General features: G+C 37.1%; 2 protein-coding genes across 2 annotated transcripts; one reads left to right on the top strand and one right to left on the bottom strand.

The window, feature by feature from the left end:
* The first annotated feature begins 172 nt into the window (after positions 1–172).
* On the top strand, positions 173–3,011 carry LOC111999931 (probable WRKY transcription factor 2). Its single transcript, XM_065775594.1, has 3 exons — positions 173–306; positions 1,641–2,179; positions 2,658–3,011. Exons 2-3 carry the CDS (start codon positions 1,709–1,711, stop codon positions 3,009–3,011), a joined length of 825 nt encoding a protein of 274 aa, XP_065631666.1. The 5' UTR covers positions 173–306; positions 1,641–1,708.
* Positions 3,012–3,607: 596 nt separating this feature from the next.
* On the bottom strand, positions 3,608–16,184 carry LOC111999927 (chloride channel protein CLC-f). The gene is made up of 7 exons (XM_065775573.1): positions 15,119–16,184; positions 7,670–7,864; positions 5,763–6,217; positions 5,527–5,631; positions 4,706–4,909; positions 4,303–4,515; positions 3,608–3,976 (listed from the first exon to the last, which is right to left on the bottom strand). Exons 1-7 carry the CDS (start codon positions 15,924–15,926, stop codon positions 3,725–3,727), a joined length of 2,232 nt encoding a protein of 743 aa, XP_065631645.1. The 5' UTR covers positions 15,927–16,184; the 3' UTR covers positions 3,608–3,724.
* Between the last annotated feature and the right edge of the window lie 4,333 nt (positions 16,185–20,517).

Genomic DNA, 20,517 nt, shown 5'->3' with positions numbered 1-20,517 from the left:
ACTACCTAGAAGATTTTTTTTTTTTTTTTTTTTTGAAATTAACCTATTTTATAATTTAAATTAAATATTAAAAATCTAGAGGTTATAGTGTGGTGATGTAATTAAGTACACACTGTCAAAGAAAGAAAATAAAATCTTAGCCGTAAAATAAAGATGAAGCAGTTACATAAAGTAGTAGTTGGAGGAGATGTGATTGGGGTGGAGTTAAAAAGAAAAGGAAAGGAAAGGTAAGGGTTGAGTTCAAAAGAGAGGGAATAATAATTAGGAGATGGAAATCACAATCAAAGAGAAAGAGGCAAAGCAGAGGTGAAGAAAAATTAGAATCCTTGTGTAAAAAAAAAGCTTTTGTTTTTTCCTTTTCTTTTTTGTTCTCTCTCTTTTTGTCTTTCAAAGATTCCATCAAATTTCCGGTCCACCACCTCACCACCACTGCACACAGCACATTACACAATCACCCTCCCTTTTCTTTTCTTTTTTATTTCCTCTGCTTTCTTTTCCTTTCCCTCCCAACGCACCCTCTTTTTCTTTATTATTATAATAATAATAATAAAATACTAATCAATATAATATTATATCTCTCTTTTTGTAATTATTCTGGAAGAACATCATCATTATCAAATTGGGCTAAAAATCAAACTGAAACAGAAACATATAGAGACTGAAAGCTAGAGAGAGAGAAAGAAAGAAAGCTAGAGAGAGAGAAAAAAAACATAATGGAAAAGAGAAATTAGAGGGGGTCTGCTTCTGGCTCTGGCTCTGGGTTTGGACAATTGCTCAGGTCAAGACAGTTAGGGTGGTTTGAGTCTGTGTTGTGTAGTAGTGGTGAAGGTGAAGGTGAAGGTGGCTGAGTCTTCCTTCACATAAATACATATATTACATACTTAATTTGAGTCTATAATCATTCAGGTAATCATTTTTATTCATTTCATCATTATCTCCTATCTCTCTCTCTTTTACTTTTTTTTTTTGGGGGTTATGTATGTGTCTCTTAATTTTCAAATTTGGGAAATTTTTGTCTGATCTTGTGCAATCAATATCTTATCTTATCTTGTCTTTTTTTTTTTTTTTTTAATAAATGTTAACTATTGCAGTCTGTGCAATTGTTGGGTTTTGATTGTGGAGTTTGTTTATCTTATTAGATCTTAGTGTGCTTTTAGGATCTAATATATTTGGGTTTTGTTTAATTTATCAAATTATGTTTTCTTATGGATCTTCTTCAAATTTTGATTTTTTTTTTTTTTTTAACCTTGCGCAAACTGAAAAGCTGGACACAGATGGAAAATTTTCTCGTCTGCAATCCATTTTCGTTTGTGGGTAATGATACCCATGATTTTGTTAATGAATGTTGTCTTAGAATGTTATTTTAAAATCCCCAGTTTTCAGACAAAGAACAAGTTTTTATCTTTCTTCTTAATTCTTAATTTTCTGGAAGTGGTCGTTTTTTGCTCTCTTAGATTGCGTATAATGTGTAAACCAGATATTCTTTTTTCTTTTTCTTTCTTTCTTTTTGGTTCATTTTCTCTGCAATTACCGTAAAGGAAGCCCATTTCTTCTTTGACTGAATTGTTTGTTAATATAGCTTTATATGCCATTTCAGAATAATTGGGCTAAATTTGTTTAGACCCCAATTGTGAACTCAGGAATTCCATCTGGGTGCAACCGCAGACCTCGATTTTTGTTGTTGGTAGTCCCGGTTTTGAGCTTGTGCATGGCTGGGATTGATGACAATGTTGCTATAATTGGAGATTGGGTGCCTCCAAGTCCAAGCCCAAGAACATTTTTCTCTGCAATGTTAGGTGAGGATATTGGGTCCAGACCACTGGTCTCAGAACCTCCCAGCAGTAATAGAAGTGAAGGACTCTTTCTGGGGCGACCTCCAGACCAAATGGTGTCAGGAAATAGAACTGTAAACAACAATGGGACACTACAAGGCTGTCTTTCTAGTGACAAACTCGCTGAATTTCGTTCATTTTCTGAGCAAAAATCCAGCTCACGTGGTGGCCTTGTTGAAAGGATGGCAGCCAGAGCTGGATTTAATGCTCCCAGGTTGAATACAGAAAGCATTAGATCGGCTGACCTGTCTTTGAGTTCTGACAATCGTTCTCCTTACTTAACAATACCTCCTGGTCTCAGTCCCACTACACTGCTAGATTCTCCTGTTTTCCTTTCCAATTCTCTGGTAAGCTTAAGATTTTTTTACCTTTTTGCTTTTTAAATACTGTTTGGTTCATTTTCTTGGTAATGTATAGAATATGATGACATTGTATCAGGCTATAATGGTATATGCTAAATTGCTTATTATGCGTTAGGGGCCTAGGAGTGGAAGTCATCAATGCTGTTTTCAACTCTACTGTAGACTGAGTTAGAAATATATTGGTCATATACGCTTTCTTACATGCTAAGCTATGATAAACGGTTCATTGCCGAAAAAAGATTTTTATGATCAATTTCTACTGTCAGTTAAATAGTTATAGCAGATTAAGAGAGAGAAGATATTTGAAAAAGCTAAGGTTTCCATCATTAGAAAATGGGTTAACATGAATTTTGATTAAGATTTGAGAGTCTGGTGATTGCCAAATCATTACATTGAAGGTAGAATACTAGTTCTGTTGATGTTGCTCTGCCTGATGTGTCCTTCTGAACCTGTCAAACTACAGGCACAGCCATCTCCAACAACTGGAAAATTCCCATTTGTTTCAAATGTTGACGGTAGGAGCTTGACATTGATGCCAGAGGCATCTGATAAAAGTAAAGATAGTCTTTTTGAAGATATCAATACCTCATCATTTGCTTTCAAGCCTATGCCAGAACCGGGCACCTCTTTCTTTTTCGGCACTTCAACCCCCCCCCCAAAAAAAAAAAAAAAAATCCTCCCACTCTCCAATTTTAAGCCAAATGTGAGACACGTGGCATTTAAAAAAAATTCAAGGGTCTTAAAACCCGTGAAAACCCCACAAATCAAGCAATACGTTCATAAAATGAGCACAGCTGAAAGGAGGAAGTTAAGGTAAATAAGAGGAATACAAAGAAATATAGAATACTAAATGAATAAATCAGCAAAAAGATGAGGGTGGCTCCTATCGATGAAAAAATAAGAGAGAATCGTTTGCGAAAGGAGAGCAATTAATTAACTAGTGGGAAGGAGTGATTTGATTTTTTTTTTTTTTTGATAGGTAAGAATGAGTGATTTCATTCAAGTCAAGAGAACCAAAAGAGATAGGAAAAAGGGTTTGTTGTTATTGTTTCCATTGTATTGTTATATGCCAAAACTGAATGATTGAACTGAAAATGAACCCATTGGTCCAATAGTATGGGCTATGCAAGACACATTAGTTTGAAAGGTCAGGCTATGCCAACAGTTAATTGGGTTTCTAGTTACTATCGTTTGGTCGAAACTGTTTGGTTGGTTACTATTGTTTGATCAGAATGGAGGAAAAAAGAAGGGGACAATTTCTTATATATGTTTTTAGTTATATGACTTTAATACACTCAATCATCTGCTTTCACTGTTTCTTGACAAAAGATTGTTACCTCTAAGAGCTAGGAAAGCACCAGAAACTTCTTTTCTTTTTCTTTTTTCTTTTTTTTCCCTTTTTGAGAAACAAAATAAAAAATCCCCACAAGAATGAGATAAATGCAACATTGTTAGTTTATCATAATTTAAAACCAGGATCAGGCATCAAATGTAGTATAGGAAACAAGGATATAATCATTGAAGACAAGACTATGAAATCAATGAGAACCTGAGACAGTTCCAGATTGAATCATAATGAAGAAGAGCAATAATCCTTCGCTTCCTTTCTTTGTTGGATTCCACACCGCGCTTAACCACAGGCAGCTGCTTAATGCCCTTGGCCTCCATTAGCTCCTTGGCAACTGCCAAATTGGTGTCCGGATAACAGGTTAAAAGTCCACGCTCTCGCCCGCGATAGCTTAAACCTCGAGTACAAACAGAGGAAACAAGACATGCACTCACCTACAAAGAATTTGGCAATGCGCATCAAAAAGAAATTGTAAAAAAATTAATTAATTAAAACTAGAAATTTATCTTAAAAGTAGAAAGAAAAAATATATATACATCACAAAATATAGCCATGATGAGAAATTTTGAAGGAAAAAATAATAATAATAACAACAACAAATGCTTCAATAGGAATTGAACTTTGACCATTTAGCACAAACAGAAAACGATTCTGAGTACGCCTGTGTGTGCATGAGTGAGAGAGAGAGAGATGCATATGAGCCAATTAAATAAATTAAAATGACAATTTGGAACAACAAAGACAGTTTCATATTACATACATCCAAATGTCTTGAATCACTTTTGGCGTCGTCACTAGACTTCTTAGAAAGATACCGCCTAATGTCACCACATGTTAGTATTCCCTCTAAAAGGCCTTCCTCATCGACCACCAGTACACAAGTTTGCTGGTTATCATCCATACGATCTCTTGCCTCCTTCAAGGTTATTTCCAAGGAAACCTTGACACAACTCTTTGACATGGCCTGAGAAACCTGACAATTAGGGATGTAAAACTAATGCTGTTAGGTTAAAAATAAAAAGCAATATATACATATATATATATATATAAAATATCGAATAATATGCTCAAGGTGGAACATTACAATAAGAAACAGCATTGATGAAATAAATAGATAAAATAGCAAATACAAACATCAGTCGAGAAAGGAAAAATAATTAAACCTCCAGTTTTTCCAGAAGCTTATCCAATGCCTCAATATCTGCACCATTTTCTATAACAGAAAGTTCTAAATCACCTCCATCATCTTTGTCATCAGCAAGTGAAAGAGAAGCATAGCCTCTCACTGAACTCCGTGCATCAGATGCTTTACTGTCCTTGGCCTGGTTAGTCACAGAGGGAACCCATATTGCTAATCCAACAGCACCCTAATTGCAAAATTCACAGGAACAGAGGGTAAAATCAAGCATTAAAAAATTGTAGACATCCATATTACAATAATACCCAAAGTAATGAAAATCTACTCATCAACAACAATAAAGCAACAATAGAGCCTAATCCCAATATTGCAGAAAGATATGGAGAATTCTATATCTTCATATAAGAAGGAGAAGAAGATTCCATTTCAAGCTACCAGAGCTTTGCATAATATCGTCTTCATATGGCTGTTATGCCATCCCTTACTGTTTCAGAAACTGGAGCAGCTGCAAGAATTAGAGGAGTACTTTTGGAGAATTTATTATACTCTGCTTTGAAAGAGCAATGCATTTTTCTCAGGCCAAAATTGTCAAGATAAATGTAGGGTGATACGCTGTCTGACAACATTGGAGAAAAAAACAGTAATGCTTTTTCAGAATGCAGCATACTGAAGAAATGTGTGATGGACTGTAATTAACTAAAGCCAAGGTATGTAACCACCAAATTCCGAGAATTACAATCTAGTTGAGAAAGCAAAAGCAGCTAACATTTCCTTGAGGTGATATGGTTAATACTATGCTGCCTTTTAGACCTATTATATATGCAGTAACTATCAAGCAAGAATTACCATGAGAGGAAGCAATATCCTGTAATCTTTTGTCAACTCAAACAGGAGAAGGACTGATGTCAAGGGTACTGAACAAACAGAAGCTAATGTAGCAGCCATTCCTACCTGCAATACATGTTAGAAAGTATTAAATCAATTTTCACAGAATCAAATAAAAAAAATTTAAGAGGGAGTGAGGAAAACTGCAGTTAATACTTGCCAAATTAAGATGAGCCAGTTATGAAGGAAAATTTTACCAGAGCATATGCCTGTGGCTGGGCAACAGCAGCATTTCCTGGAATTGCCGAATTGATAAGTTCTGCAGCTAAGCCACCAAATACAGCACCAACAGCAGCACCAATCATCAAACTTGGTGCATAAAGTCCACCTACGAGTCCAGACCCCTTGCACAGAGCTGTGGCCACAACTTTGGCTGCTGATAATTGAGTTAGCAGCCAGATTCCAGGAGCTGAAGCAGAATTCCCAGTACGTAGAATCTCCTCAACATTTGTGAAACCCCAGTACAGTATTCCAGGATACTTAAGAGCTATTATTCCAGCTCCTAAACCACCTAAAGCAGGGCACACAACAGCAGGAAGGCCAAATTTTTCTTTGATGAAGTCAAAGAAATTTGTGAACCAAGTAACCAAGCGAGTGAAGGCTACACTGACAACACCGCATAGCATGCCCAATATCAGGTACAAAGGTAGTTCTGCACGGCAATACAAAAGTTACATGTGCAATATCATATAATTGTGTGCATGGATTTTGGAAAGTAGTACATATTATGGGACATCTCAAAAGGGAAAGGTGGACAAACAAAATAGGACAGGAGTGATTGGGAAAAGCTCCATGATGTATCCCCTTTCAGCCAATCTATTCTAGTGAAGTTAATATTCTCTATCACATGTCTATTTATCTCGTGCTTCTTTACTACTCAGGCCTTCTTCTTTTTTCATTATTGCCTCCCTACCCTTTACTTCTGTTAGAACTATGGTTAAATGACTAAATTAATTATTTCCTAATAACTTAAGCTTTTCGGACAATCGATAATTTATCATGGTATCAAAGCAAGAGATCCTGAGTTCAATCCCTGTATTTACTCTACCTCCCATTTAAAATATTAAAAATCTCACGTGTTGGGTCCTATTTATCAAGGGGCAGTTTAGGCCCACACAAGGTGGAGTGTAGAACTATGATTAAATGATTAAATTCAACATTTCCTAATAGCTTAAACTTTTGGAACAATCAGTAATTTAACAACTTCAAATTGAATCAAATCACTTTTTCTTATTTGTGCATATATTGATCTCCGTTACGCATCATAAAACCATATGAAGCAACTTCAGGACATCTTTTTCTCGGTAGGTACACCCCCACCACCTTCAAGTGGATGTGTTCACTCATTGTTTTATCTTTCCTAGTACCCATGTTACTTTATTGGATTTTTTTTTTTTTAATTTATTTAACTATTCATATTGGATTTTTATAAGAATAGTTACTTTATAGTACCTAGCACCCTAAACGACAAATGCCTGGAACTATCAGAATTTTTTTATTTGCATAACAATGACATCCATGCACACATACACTTACACTTAAACATGATAATATACAAATGCAAAGGCAGCATGTTGCTTCATGTAAAGTTAGAAGCATTGCTCTAAAGAAATATCAGAAGTTCTAAAATAACGAAACAAAAGTGACCAAAATGCTTCTTAGCATAGACCAAAATTTGAAAGAGACTATATAAGGTTTCAACTACACCTACGTGACATCTTGAGGAAGCGGTATTTGCACCACACCCAATTTTATACGAAGATGTCCATATCAGTAACAATTCATAAAGGGGTAATGCAAGAAGCAAAAAGTAGAATATGGGTAAACAAACAGGAATAGCCTACATGTATAAATATCATATTAAAAGGAATGGAATCTTGAGTAACTTCTAATGCTTTCCTTTTGGGAAGAACCTTAAGTTCTTTGACTGAATCTCTGGTGACTAAGAATAACTGTGTATTCATCCTAATAAAAAAAAAAAGGAAAACACAAAGCAAATACTTATGCTTCTCCTTTCAGAAAAACACCTGTAGAAAACTCACATGCACATATAAGCAAGTGTATACTAAGAGGAGGGTAAAAAATGAGGGTATGATTATCTAACCAGCAGCAGATTTCAAATCATATGCAGGCACTGTGAAAGCTGATTGCGTCCCAAGTGAAACATTTGATACAGTTGATGAGATGACAGAGGCCAATATTATCATTGCAGTTGTAAATGGAGGAGAGTTCTCTGCTTTGTTAGACCTTAACACAGTTTCAATCGCGAAGAAACAACCAGCAACTGCTGCATTAAAACCTGGCAGAAAGAATTTTAAAAGAGTATTAACCATTTAAGTAATAACATGAAAACATGGAATTATATGCAGAAACCTTTATAACATGAAAACGTGGAATTATATGCAGAAACCTTATATGGTATCTACTCAAAAAAAAAATGTTGCACTAAACTTGCATGTACCAAGATTACACTGATTGCACCCCTAATTACATAAATTTCTAGTAGATAAATTTTTTTTGATAAGTAACGAAAATTTTATTAAAAAACTAAAAACAGCCAACCCGAGTACATTGGGAATGTACTATGGGGGCACAAATCAATAACCAAGATTACAACGATCAAGTAAAATAGGAAGGGAAGAACAAGAAAAATGACAAAAGACCACACTCCAATCGAGGAGCATGTGTAAAAAAAAAAAAAAAGACTTAATCTCTAACATAGAACATTCACATCCCTCAAAGCTTCTAGCATTCCTTTCGCGCCAAATACACCATACCAAGCACTGAGGCACAATTCTCCACAACTCAATATTTCTATGTCGACCAAACTTTCCCTACCAAGACTCAAACAATTCAATAACCTTCTGAGGCATAACCCAATGAATTCCAAACAAACAAAACACCAACGACCACAACTCACAAGCAATGGGGCAATGAAGAAGAAGATGATCCACTGACTCCCCACACTTCTTACACATATAGCGCCACCAATCAAGAACTATCACACGTCGCTTGCGAAGGTTATCTGTTGTTAAAATCTTACCTAAGGAAGCAGACCATGAAAAGAAGGCTACCCTTGGAGGAACTTTTGATTTCCAAATCATCTTCCAAGGGAAGGATAATATGGTAGGAGGGTAGAAAGAAAGATAGAATCCTCGAACCTCAAAACCTCTATTCCTTGCTGACTTCCAACACACCCTATCCGGACCCAATCCCCGTACCATCGAAGAGTAGACCATATCCATAAATAGATCAAATGATTCTTGTTCCCAATCTTGAGGAGGGCGACGAAATTTAGCATCCCAATGAATCCTCCCACCAGACCAACACATCACCTCTGCTACTGAAGAATCCTTTGTTCTACTAATACAATAAAGTTCTGGAAAAGCCTCTTGGAGAGTACGATCTCCACACCACAAATGCTTCCAAAACTTCACTCTAGTACCATCCCCCACATCATACAGAAGTAGTTTAGAAAAACTCATCCAACCACTCCTAATATGTCTCCACAAACTAATACTATAAGCACTGGTCACCTTTTTCGTGCACCAACCACCCCAATCATTCCCATATTTCACCTCAATAACCTTCCTCCATAGAGCATTGGTCTCCATGCCATACCTCCATAACCATTTTCCTAACAAGGCAGAATTAAAACTCCTCAATCGTCTAATACCCAACCCTCCAACCTGCAACGGCTTACAAACCTGAGCCTAACTGACTAAGTGTAATTTAGAATCACCATTAATACCACTCCACAGAAAATCTCATTGTAACTTCTCCATACGATTTGCCACCTTCCCAGGTAAAGGCAGAAGGGAAAGGAAGTATGTAGGTAACGAGGAAAGAGTACTTTTAATAAGAGTTACCTTACCTCCCTTAGATAGATACAACCTCTTCCAACCTGCTAATCTCTTTTCCATCTTCTCCAAAATGGGGTTCCAAATTGACAACTCCTTAAATTTAGTTCCTAACGGAAGCCCCAAATATCTCAATGGAAGAGAGGATTGCCTACAACCCAGCATCCCCACCAGAACTTCCATATTGTGCACCACCCCTATAGGAACCAACTCAGATTTCCCCAAGTTAACCCTTAAACCTGAGACCTCCTCAAATCTAGCCAAAATTGCTCTCAAACTAGCTATTTGCGAAGGATCAGCATCACAAAAAATAAGTGTCATCAGCAAATAAAAGATGAGACGCCATCACCGAGTTGCCAGCCGTATTACCTACAGAGAAGCCTAAAAACTGACTAGTAGTAGTAGCCACATCCAACATACGACTCAAACCCTCCATAACAATATCAAATAGCAACAGAGACAAGGGGTCCCCTTGCCGAATCTCCCTAGAACTACCAAAAAAATCAGAAGGACTAACATTGATCAGAATGGAGAATTTAACAGTAGAGATGCAACACATTATCCATTTTCTCCATTTCTCTGAAAACCCACAGCGTTGAAGCATATACATTAAAAAATCCCAACTCAAATGGTCATATGCCTTCTCCACATCCAACTTACACAACACTCCTGGAACAGCTGACTTCAATCTACCATCAACACATTCTGAAGCAATTAACAAAGAGTCCAATATCTGTCTACCTTTCACAAATGCATTCTAAGAATCTGAAATAAGCCCATGTGCCACCCTTCTAAGATGATTGGCCAACACCTTAGAAATAATCTTATAAATCCCACAAACTAAGCTAATAGGTCGGAAATCCCTAATCTCCACAGCATCCACCTTTTTGGGAATAAGAGCAAGGAAAGAAGCATTAAGGCTCTTCTCAAACACAACCTGAGTATGAAAATTCTAAAACACTGCCATAATTTCAGCCTTCAAAATACACCAGCAAGATTGAAAGAATGCCATAGAAAATCCATCCGGGCCAGGAGCCTTATCACCCTTAAAATCACTAATCACCCCAAACACCTCTTCCTCATCAAATGGCCTATCTAGCCAAAGAGCATCTTCCTCCGAGATATAAGAGAACTCCACATCATCTAATAAAGGTCTATGAGCCACAGTTTCAGCATATAGCTGCCTATAAAAATGAGAAATACAACCAGCTATAGCTTCCGGATCTGAAGACAATTCACCATCCACCATAAGCCTATCAATGGAATTAAATCTTCTGTGAGAGTTAGCTATACGATGAAAGAATCTGGTATTTCTGTCTCCCTCTCTAATACAAAGGACTCTAGACTTCTGCCTCCAAGAGATTTCCTCCATTAAAGTAACTTTTTCTAATTCACCTCAAACTCTCTCCAACTCCAGCCTTTCCTCCTCCAATAAAGCTCGACTATCCTCAATCTTCTCTAAATCACTAAGCTCTTGCCACAATTTTCTCACCCGTTCTTCAACATTTCCAAAAACCTCTACATTCCATTTCTTCAAATCATTTTTCAAGAGCTTCAATTTACTGGCCAAAACAAAACTCGGAGCTCCATGGACATTATAAGATTCCCACCAAGATCGCACCCTCTCCACAAAACCCTCATCTTTAAGCCACATATTCTCAAATCTAAACGGCCTCCTACCTCTCTGAAAGGAACCACCCTCAAGAACAATCGGGAAGTGATCAAATAACAGCCTAGGCAAGCGTTGTTGAGAGACAGATGGAAACTTATCCTCCCAATTTGCAGAAAACAAGAATCTGTCCAGCCTAGCCTTCGAAGTAACTTCACGAGTATTAGACCAAGTGAAAGATCCCCCTTGAAGCGGAATATCAATGAGGCCTTGCCCATAAATAAAATTGGAAAACTCCCGCATAGCAGCAGTAAAAGAGGTAGAACCAGAACGCTCAAAAGGAAACCTTACCACATTAAAGTCACCACCCATACACCACGAAACATTCCACCAACTGTTCAAACCAAATAATTCCTCCCATAAGAACCTTCTGTCTCTCATAGAATTAGGACCATAAATGCCGGTAAATGCCCAGACAAACTGATCTGACACACTTGTAAATCTACAAGAAACCGAAAATCGCCCCACAGCTTCCTCCACTTTATTCACAACCCGTGTATCCCACATCAGTAGCACCCCTCCAGAAGCTCCACAAGAGCCTAGATAAGACCAATCAACATGTTGACCCCTCCACAAACTGCGAATCACAGCTCTGGTTATCAGCTCCATTTTAGTTTCTTGAGGACAAACAAAATCTGGCCCCCATCTCCTGACCATATTACGAACCCAAAGCCTTTTATCCCTATCATTCAGTCCTCTAACATTCCAAGAAATAATCTTCAAATTCATTGATGAACCACCACAACCCGCTCCTTGCTTACATTCCTTGGTTTCGTTGAACCAACCTAAACATTCATAGAGGTCAATAAATTTTTCAACTCCCGCTGACCTTTCTGCCCCGACTTGCCAGGCTTCACATGATCATCTGCCTTAAGCTTTTTATTCTTTTTCCTGGCATCTATAGCTAGCAGCAAACCCGTAATTTGCTTCTCAAAACCTACCAAAGAAGTGCCCACTGATTTTCTATAAGCCTTAATCCGATTTGTTACCCATTGTGATAAATGATTACCATCAACCGACTCCTTACACCCACCCCCCAGCTCAGAACTACACTCCAACTCCAAAGGAACTTCTATGGCCAAAGGTACCACAACTAAAGGCTTGCCACTATACTCCCCAGACATCGACCTCTCATCAAAATCCCACATCTCCTCCTCTGCCTCATTAACAATAGACACGGAATCAACTAACCCATCACAGTCCTCTGCCCAGCTAACCATCTGACCGTCATTGATAAAAGAGTCAATACTTGTTACAGTCTACATCAGTGATTGAGCAATCCGACACACTCTCTGGAGATCGATATAGAGATAGCGGAATCACTATTTGTCGACCATCCCGCAATTGTAGCATCCACTCTTTGGAATTACCCCATGATTTGTCTAAATCACTATCTAGTTCCCTAATAGTGGGAGAAGAATTAAAAACCTCCTTACAATCCGACGCCTCATGCACCGTCGTCCTAACCTCTGGACCCAAGAACTCATTATCCTCATCCTTCATCACCGTCGGAGATGACTTCTCCACCAGTTTTTCTAGCAGGTCCCTTGAAGACACCTCCTTCGACTCCGCCAGCTCCAACGAAGGACATATCGGAGCTAAGGAAGCTAAACCTAGCTCGCAAGCAGCTTGGGCCACTTCCGCTGCCAATATCGACAAGGTGGTGGACTGGGTAAGGCATCTCGGACTCACCTGGAAGCTAGACCCAATCCCGCCAGGTACTTCTAATGCCGATATGGAAGATATCGAGCCCAAGATGACCATCGGAGCCATCGCCATCCTCTTTGGTGGTAGAGAATCAAACTCCGAGTTCGTAGGGAACACCTAGCACTCGCAACATTCGAGATTGAGCTCTGGCCTGAGGTGTCTAAGTCTATTTTACCATCCTCAACTATCAAGCCCGTAATACCTGGGCTGGGTTCATTTTGGGAATGCTTGGAGCAAGCCCCAGCCTCAAAAATAAAAGGGTTAGACAACAATGGGCCTAGGGAACTCTTAGCATTACCCAACCAAGGTGCATGGGCTTCAGCGGGCCCATTATCCATTCCCTTACTAACAACCTAGGCAGAAGTGTCCTCACGTGCCCCCTCCTTTACAGCTTACTTATCACCCCTATAACTTTGCCAAGACACCCGCCTCTTTCCAAATTCATTTACTTCCACAATCAAACCTTTCCTTAACCAGCTAGACCTCCTAAATTGACGCTCCCTACCAAAATCAACTTCTTTCAAATTCAAATTACTCAATCTGAATTTATTTTGTTCTGGGATTTTCTCCTTAAACTTAGCATCTCCATTAATACCACGGTGGCTCCCCTCCACTCCACCCACGGCAATCGGTATAACATTATCAGCCGGACCTTCAAAAGCCACCACCGAAATCCCAGCTTCTTCTCTTGGAGGCGGCGTTGTGTTCTCCACTACTTGAATCTTCTCTGTCTCTCTAATGGAGGGCTGATGCGCATGCTTCCTTACTTGCACAGACGCTTTACCGTTTCAACAAAAGACCGAGAAGGGTGAATCTCTAAACCCAACTTGGACTTGTACGGTAAACCTTTGGACCACCCAATGCGTAATGAGAAGGTTCCAACATTCTCTTTAATTCAATTCCAAATGCCCTCCAACCTTGTTGTGCCTTGCCTGCAGGAATAATGATCGGTCTTCTCAACCCACCAACTTTTAACACTGTTACTAACAAATATTTCCCAGACGAGTTAGAACCCCGTTGCACTGTGTATGCGGTGTCTCCTTCCCTAAGCATGAAGAAGTGTTTGGGGTTAACCCCAATCACCGTGTTTTCCAAGCTTTGCATAAACCAACGTGCTGCATTCCTACCCATAAAAACTGATTGCATGAAATACTTCCCCTGTTCAAAAATCTTAAGGGAGAAAAAGTTCCCACCTTCCTCCACCACCAATTGAAACAACTTCGATTCAATAAAAAAACTGCAAAATCCACCCATAACGATCCAAAACAGAAATAAAAAATAACCAGGAACAAAATTTCTGAATAATTGGAGGTAACCGGGCCTCTCTAAAGGATCAAGTGATATGTCAATCAGATGTTAAAGCACATGTGAACCAACTAAAGCCACATCCAAGAAAAAAAGAAGGTTTTGAATCTTCTAGTAGATAAATTGTAGGCCAAACTACTAGTTGGTCCTTGAATCATGTGTCAGTCTGAGTTTACGTTTGTCCTTTAACTACCAAACGTCTCAATTTAATCCCTAAAGCCTCCAAAAAGATTCAAAGTTACACTTACCCTAACTTGTTGGCAGAGCTAATTGCCAAAGGTTCTGTCTAGCTCTGTGTTGAGTAGAGCCTTACAGAAATTTTATAGCTAAAAATGAAGCGTGTGGTAACCCAATAAAAAGAGCTTTATACTCTTAAACTTTTACACAGAAAAGCTGAAATTTAGAGCTTTTAGGAAAATTGAACTAGTGTACATGCTTTAGAAATTCAGATCTTTAGATCACTATTCACTATAATTTTTCCAAACACTCAGAACGGTAAAGAGATTCTTAGTCAAAGCTCTATATCACAAAATTTTTAATGCAAAAGCTCCACAGCTCTATTTTCCTAGAGCAATAATCATACAAACCTTGCCTTCTGTAAACCCTTTGCATCTCATGTTAGTAAAGATCAAAGTTAACTATAGGTTTACTTGATTTTTAAAAGCAATGTCAGCAGGAGTAAGAATGAAACCCCTTTGAAGACTTCCAAGGATTGAATTGACACAATCAATAGTTCACTAACAAGCAGATTTAAGGGATTAAAAATTTAAAATCATAGTTTGCCCTAAATTGTATCCATTCATAATAAAGTGAGTAAATTCATAATTGCTCTATATTTGATGATCCTATTCATAATAAAGTGACTGAATTGCAATTGGCCTAAATTGTATCCATTCATAATTTGATTGATAGTTACAATGGGTGAGGAAAGGATTTGAAGTTGGAAACACCAAGGGTGTTGGCATATCCATTCATAATAAAACTAAAGAATTGGAAAAGGAATGAAGAATACCAGAAGCAATGCCAGCAGCAGCACCAGCAGCAAGAAGAGCCAATTCCCTATCACTGCTATTATCCATCATAACAGAGAAACCCTTAGCGCAGGATGTGCCAATATCGACACTTGGACCCTCAGGACCCAAAGAACAACCAGTACCTAAAGTGACAGCAGCTTGAATCGCCTTAATAGTGGGGAAAACAGCAGCAACGAAATCAAAACCTTGCCTTTGGGATTGGGATTTGGATTTGTTGGAATTGGAAATGGATTGTCTGATTTGGTCCAAAATCTCAAGCAAACCATGCATCATCCCGACGATAACACCACCGGTGACAGGAATCAAGAGAATCCGATGCCAGGTGTCGGCGAGGCGCTGCAATCGGAGCCAGGCGGCACCTTCGCTGGGAGTACCGGCCCAGGCCCATTCGTGGATGACGTGGACACCTTTGTTGAAAGCGGCGACGAAGAGACCCGTGGCGAGGCCGAGGAGGCAACCCAAGAGGAGCAAAACCCATTCGGGAGGTGCACCAGCGTCGGTTAGAACGGCATCATCGCTAGGATCCGCATCAACAACAACAGGATCTCTGTCTCTGTCTCTGACAGAAGAAGAAGAAGAAGAAGAAATGGTTCTGTCGAGGAGGCGCTTGAAACTGTGGCGACGAGGTTTGGAAGAAGAAGAGGAGGAGGGAGATGAGAAGGCAGCGTACGGTTGTTGTTGTTCGATGTCGAGGACGACTACGACGCCTTCGTGATCATGGTCGTTGGTTGATCGGAGAAGATGAGTCTCATCACTGTACTCTTCTTCTTCTACAACTCCTGACATCTTCTTTCTTTCTTTCTTTCTTTCTTTCTTTCTAAGTCATTATTGGGAGGGATTTCTGCTTTTCAATGAAACAAAAATTGAGGAGTTTGCTGAGACAAAAAGAGACGAGATCATTGACATTTCTATTTTAATTTATTGAGATCACTTTCATTCCTCCCCCAATATTTATTGGATTTTACTAAAACTAAATCGTACTCTTTCTTTGCCTCGTTTTCTTCCCCCCACCTGTTTTCCACTTTTTATTTTTTTGTTATTAGTGGACCAAACATAATAGGAGAAGAAGGAGCTGCATTTATTTATTGATATTAGAGCATTCTCGTAAAACGTGTCAAAAAAAAATATAGCATTTAGGACTTGTTTGGTAGGCTATTTAAACAGCATATTTTTAGGTTTTAAACAACATTACACACATTTTTATATATTTTTTCACTCACACACGTTTCAAAAAACTATAAACAACATTACTTAAACTCATCTATCAAACAAGTATCTCAAAACACTATTTTGTCTATAATATAACTAACAACAAATATTATTTTTTTAACACTTTATTAAAATAATATTTATTTATTATTTATAATTCCTTTTTTTTTTCTTTATGAGACATCTCTTTCTCTCTTTTTTTCTGTGTGTCTCTCTTCTCTAAGCAAAAACAACCAGCCCACCCCTCATGGCCACCACTAGCCACCACCCACTCAATATCACCACCTTCACCACCCACAACCAACCACTGAATCAATTAACCCACACCCACTAGAGAGAGATTTCACCAGAGAGAGAACAACAACCCATGGCCTCAACCCACAACATAATCCACAACAAACCACTACAACCAACCAGCAAATCAATCAACCCACACCACTGAATCAATCCAACACCTACAAATCAACCTACACCACAAAATCAACCCACACCCACAACTAGCAAACCCCCATCAACCTAGCAAAACCCAGCCATACCCAGAGCATCTCATGTCTAGCATGGCACTGGCGGTGGAAGCCACAGACAGGGAACACATCCACAACACCTTTGAAGAGGCCCTCGAAAAAACGGCAATAACAACGCCATCCTTGTCATCGCATCACTCATTGTTGTTGAAGTGGAGATCAAGAGTAAAAAAGAGATGGAGAGGCATATAGAAGGAGAAAGAGAAAGAGAGAGGAAAGCAGTAGAGAGAGGCATGGCACAAGAGAGAATGGGAGAGAGAAAAAAAAAAACTAATAAAAAATCTAGCAACTTGCTACAATAGGGTGTCAAAGATGACACTCCACTGTAGTGAAGATGTTAAAAATTTTAAGAATAGCATGCTTGATGTGTATGATATTTTAAGGAGATGAGAACTAAAATTAGGGTTTAACATTTTTCACATCTTTGATTTGAATACTCTTATAGGAACAAAATTATTATACTTAATTATTAGTAATTCCTCCGTTCTTTGCAAATTTTTTTTTTTTTTTTTAAATGTTCTGTGCATTGTTGGTAGACATGGCAAAACATGCGGGTTGGGTCGGATTTGGGTCGGGTCAATCAAGTTAACGGGTCATTTTTTAACGGGTCAATCGGGTTGTGAGTCCGGTTAGGTTGACCCGTATTTTTCAAACAAGTTTTTTTTTTTTTTTTCAATTACAAAAACAAATCAATAACAACATGTTTAGAAAGAATGAATAAAATCAATTAAGCAAATGAATTGCACTTAATGTCACTTGTTAATATCCTTCAAATTCTAATAGTTTTGAGCATGACAAAAATTATTTATAGTCATAAATTCATGATGGAAAAAGTCTTCAATATTAATAATTCACTATCAAAATGCATATAATTACAAGTTTACATCTTCAAAAATAAATAGATCTTAAAATAAACAAAACAAGTAAGCCAGTAAAGTATTGTTAAAATTCTTTCTTTTTGATGTTTTTATGGTTTTTTGAAGCATGAAATTCTTTTATTTTATTATTAAGATTTGGATCTTTTGGGGGTGATAGATTGTGAGCAAAGGATGAGCATAGATTAAAAAAAAAAAAACAAAGTTTTTTGTAGCATGGTGTGCAGGTGAAGGCAGATTTTTTTTATGGACGAACGGAGAAATTCTTTATAATTCGTAATGGCCACTATTCATTGGCTTCTAAGAAATCGATTACTTCTTCATTATCGTCATCATCTCCTTTTTCTCTTTGGTGCTAGTCTAAGTGCAAGTGACCAAAGATTAGAGCTTGAAGCGATATCGATGATGAGAAAAAGGAATTAACGCTAACACTATGACCTATGACGTTCGCTCTTAATGATAGCTTTTTATCATCAGACCAAGATACCAATCAGTATTTAGTATAGGCGGGGATTGAATTCCAAATTACTTATTCAACCATCATAGATTTTACCAATTGAGCTAACCACTAAGTTTAGTCAATTTGAATGTGTATGTTATAACTTATAAACACATGCTAATTTAATTTATTTAGTTAGCTAGTTAAATATTATTATATAAGTGATGAATAAATTAGTCATTAGTTGAATATATTCAAAATTTATAATGAATATACCCTTTGAATACGTATACCTATAGTTTTTTTTTTTTAATATTTATATATCAAGACGATTCAAAAAGTTAGTTATGGTTTCAAAAAATGTTAAAAACGCCCCTAATCTAATTAGATAATCCTTATTCCTAAAAAATTTTAAAAAAATGGGGTTAAAATTGTAATTCAAAAAAATTCAAAAAAAAAAAAAAAACTACTAGTGAAACTTTTTTCCTAAAAATTAGCACATTCTCTATAAATATATCTCACATACATTTGATGTATTTTTTCCTAAAAAGTATCAAACAATAAACCAGCAATTTACTCCATTTCAAATTCTAAATTTTAGTTTCTTAAAAATTTCTTCATGTGTAAATTCACTAACAATAGATAAATTAGAATTGAAAAATTACTTTAAACTAAAAAAAAAAAAAAAAAATGAAGAAAGAGGCTCATTCACGGTTGCCGTTTGTGCTTGTGCATTTGTTCATTTGTTTTGTGCCTTCGGCTTTGGAGTTTGAACAATGGCCTACAGCTCAGTTGAATGAGTTTTTTTTTTTTTTTTTTTTTTTTTTTAATGGTTGTTTAAGTCAGAAAATTTTGACTCGTATTGTCATGTCTAGCCAGGGCCCTTAGGCTTGACTTTTTTTTTTTTTTTTTTTTTTAATTGGATAAAAATCATGGTTTCCAATTAAACAATGAAAGCCCTTTCTCAAAATAAAACAGTATTTTATCCTATCTATCTAAAAAAAAATGAAGAAAAACATTGGTTCTCAACAAATCTTGGAATCCATTTACTTGAAAATAAATCAAACCTTTTCTCACAAAAAAAAAAAAAAAATGCTTTTCTATCCTCTTTCCTTTAAAACCAACGTTCTTCTTCCATTTTTTTTATCAAGAAAAATCCTTTTTATATATGAAAAAAAAAAAAAAACCTTTTAAGTCTTTTACTAAAAAAAAAGGGCAAACTTGTTTTTCTTCAAATAAACTTTTTTTTTTCAAACAATCTTTTTTTTCAAAATAATTTGTGCATTTCCTTTTAGGTAATTTTTTAAAATTTTCATCTTTACACATTCAGGCATTGTTGTTTTAAATCTTTTTCTTAGAATTGCATCTTTTAGAGATTTGTGCCTATGGTTCAATTTCATTGAACCAATAGGCACCAATCAAGCTAACATGATTCCCCCCTTTTGGCACTAATGTTTTATCCTATTTTGTTGTTGCAAAAAAAAAATTAAATGAGAAAAATATGGTGAATGACAACAAGGTGCTATCTTTTTACATTCCATCTTTTTCTTTTATGTTGTAAATATTGACATGCTAAATATATAGTATATAAATATTCACTTGCTATTGTATATATTATTTCTTGCAACGTGGTAAAATGCTTCTCACATGCTATGTATATATATTTTGCATGCTTTGTTTGTAAATAATTCTTTGAAATAAATATTCACATGATACGTTAAATATATATTGTTTCTACAAAACCTTTTTCGAAAGACTAAAATGCCAAATATTTATTTTTTTCACTAAAAAGTTAATGTTAGAATTAAATTAAAATAGGGACTATCCTTTGGATAGGTGGTGTGGGGTGCCTAACACCTTCCCCACACGTAATCGAATTTCTGAGTCCAAGGTCTTTGGTTTGAGACTTTTAGTTTACCTTAATTAATAAACCATTAAAATTGGTTTAGTTAATTATGTAACTTAAAAAAAAAAAAAAAGAAAAAAAAAAAAGAAGACAAATAGGTGACTAATCACACCTCATACAAAACTAATGGTTGGTGGCGACTCCTAAAATAAAAATAAGAAAAAGGGACTCACAGACACACACACACACACACCTCACCCTAGAAACACATGCACACAAAGAGTCATGTCGCTTAAGACCCAATGTGCGATAAACCAAAAAAGAAAAGCCTTCAACAAGCTTTTTTAGCGCTCTCTTTTTTGGGGCATCCACAGGGGGCATTACCAAAAAGTCACGAAGATTTCAATAATAAAATAATGGAGAAGGGGGTCCATGTGCTCCCCCCCCCCCCCCCCCCCCCCCCCCCCCCCCCCCCCCCCCCACT

This window comes from Quercus suber, unplaced genomic scaffold (assembly GCF_002906115.3).
Source record: "Quercus suber isolate HL8 unplaced genomic scaffold, Cork oak 2.0 scaffold_115, whole genome shotgun sequence".
In the NCBI taxonomy this organism is placed as follows: Eukaryota; Viridiplantae; Streptophyta; class Magnoliopsida; order Fagales; family Fagaceae; genus Quercus; species Quercus suber.
This window is presented reverse-complemented; position numbering and strand designations above follow the sequence as displayed.

Excerpts from the sequence above, each read along its gene's own strand:
- LOC111999931 (XM_065775594.1), top strand. The coding sequence starts at position 1,709 with ATGGCTGGGATTGATGACAATGTTGCTATAATTGGAGATTGGGTGCCT. Across the intron at positions 2,180-2,657 it reads TTTTCCTTTCCAATTCTCTG|GCACAGCCATCTCCAACAAC; the intron begins GTAAGCTTAAGA and ends GTCAAACTACAG.
- LOC111999927 (XM_065775573.1), bottom strand. The coding sequence starts at position 15,926 with ATGTCAGGAGTTGTAGAAGAAGAAGAGTACAGTGATGAGACTCATCTT. Across the intron at positions 7,865-15,118 it reads TGCTGCTGGCATTGCTTCTG|GTTTTAATGCAGCAGTTGCT; the intron begins GTATTCTTCATT and ends TCTTTCTGCCAG. Across the intron at positions 5,632-5,762 it reads AGCCACAGGCATATGCTCTG|GTAGGAATGGCTGCTACATT; the intron begins GTAAAATTTTCC and ends CATGTATTGCAG.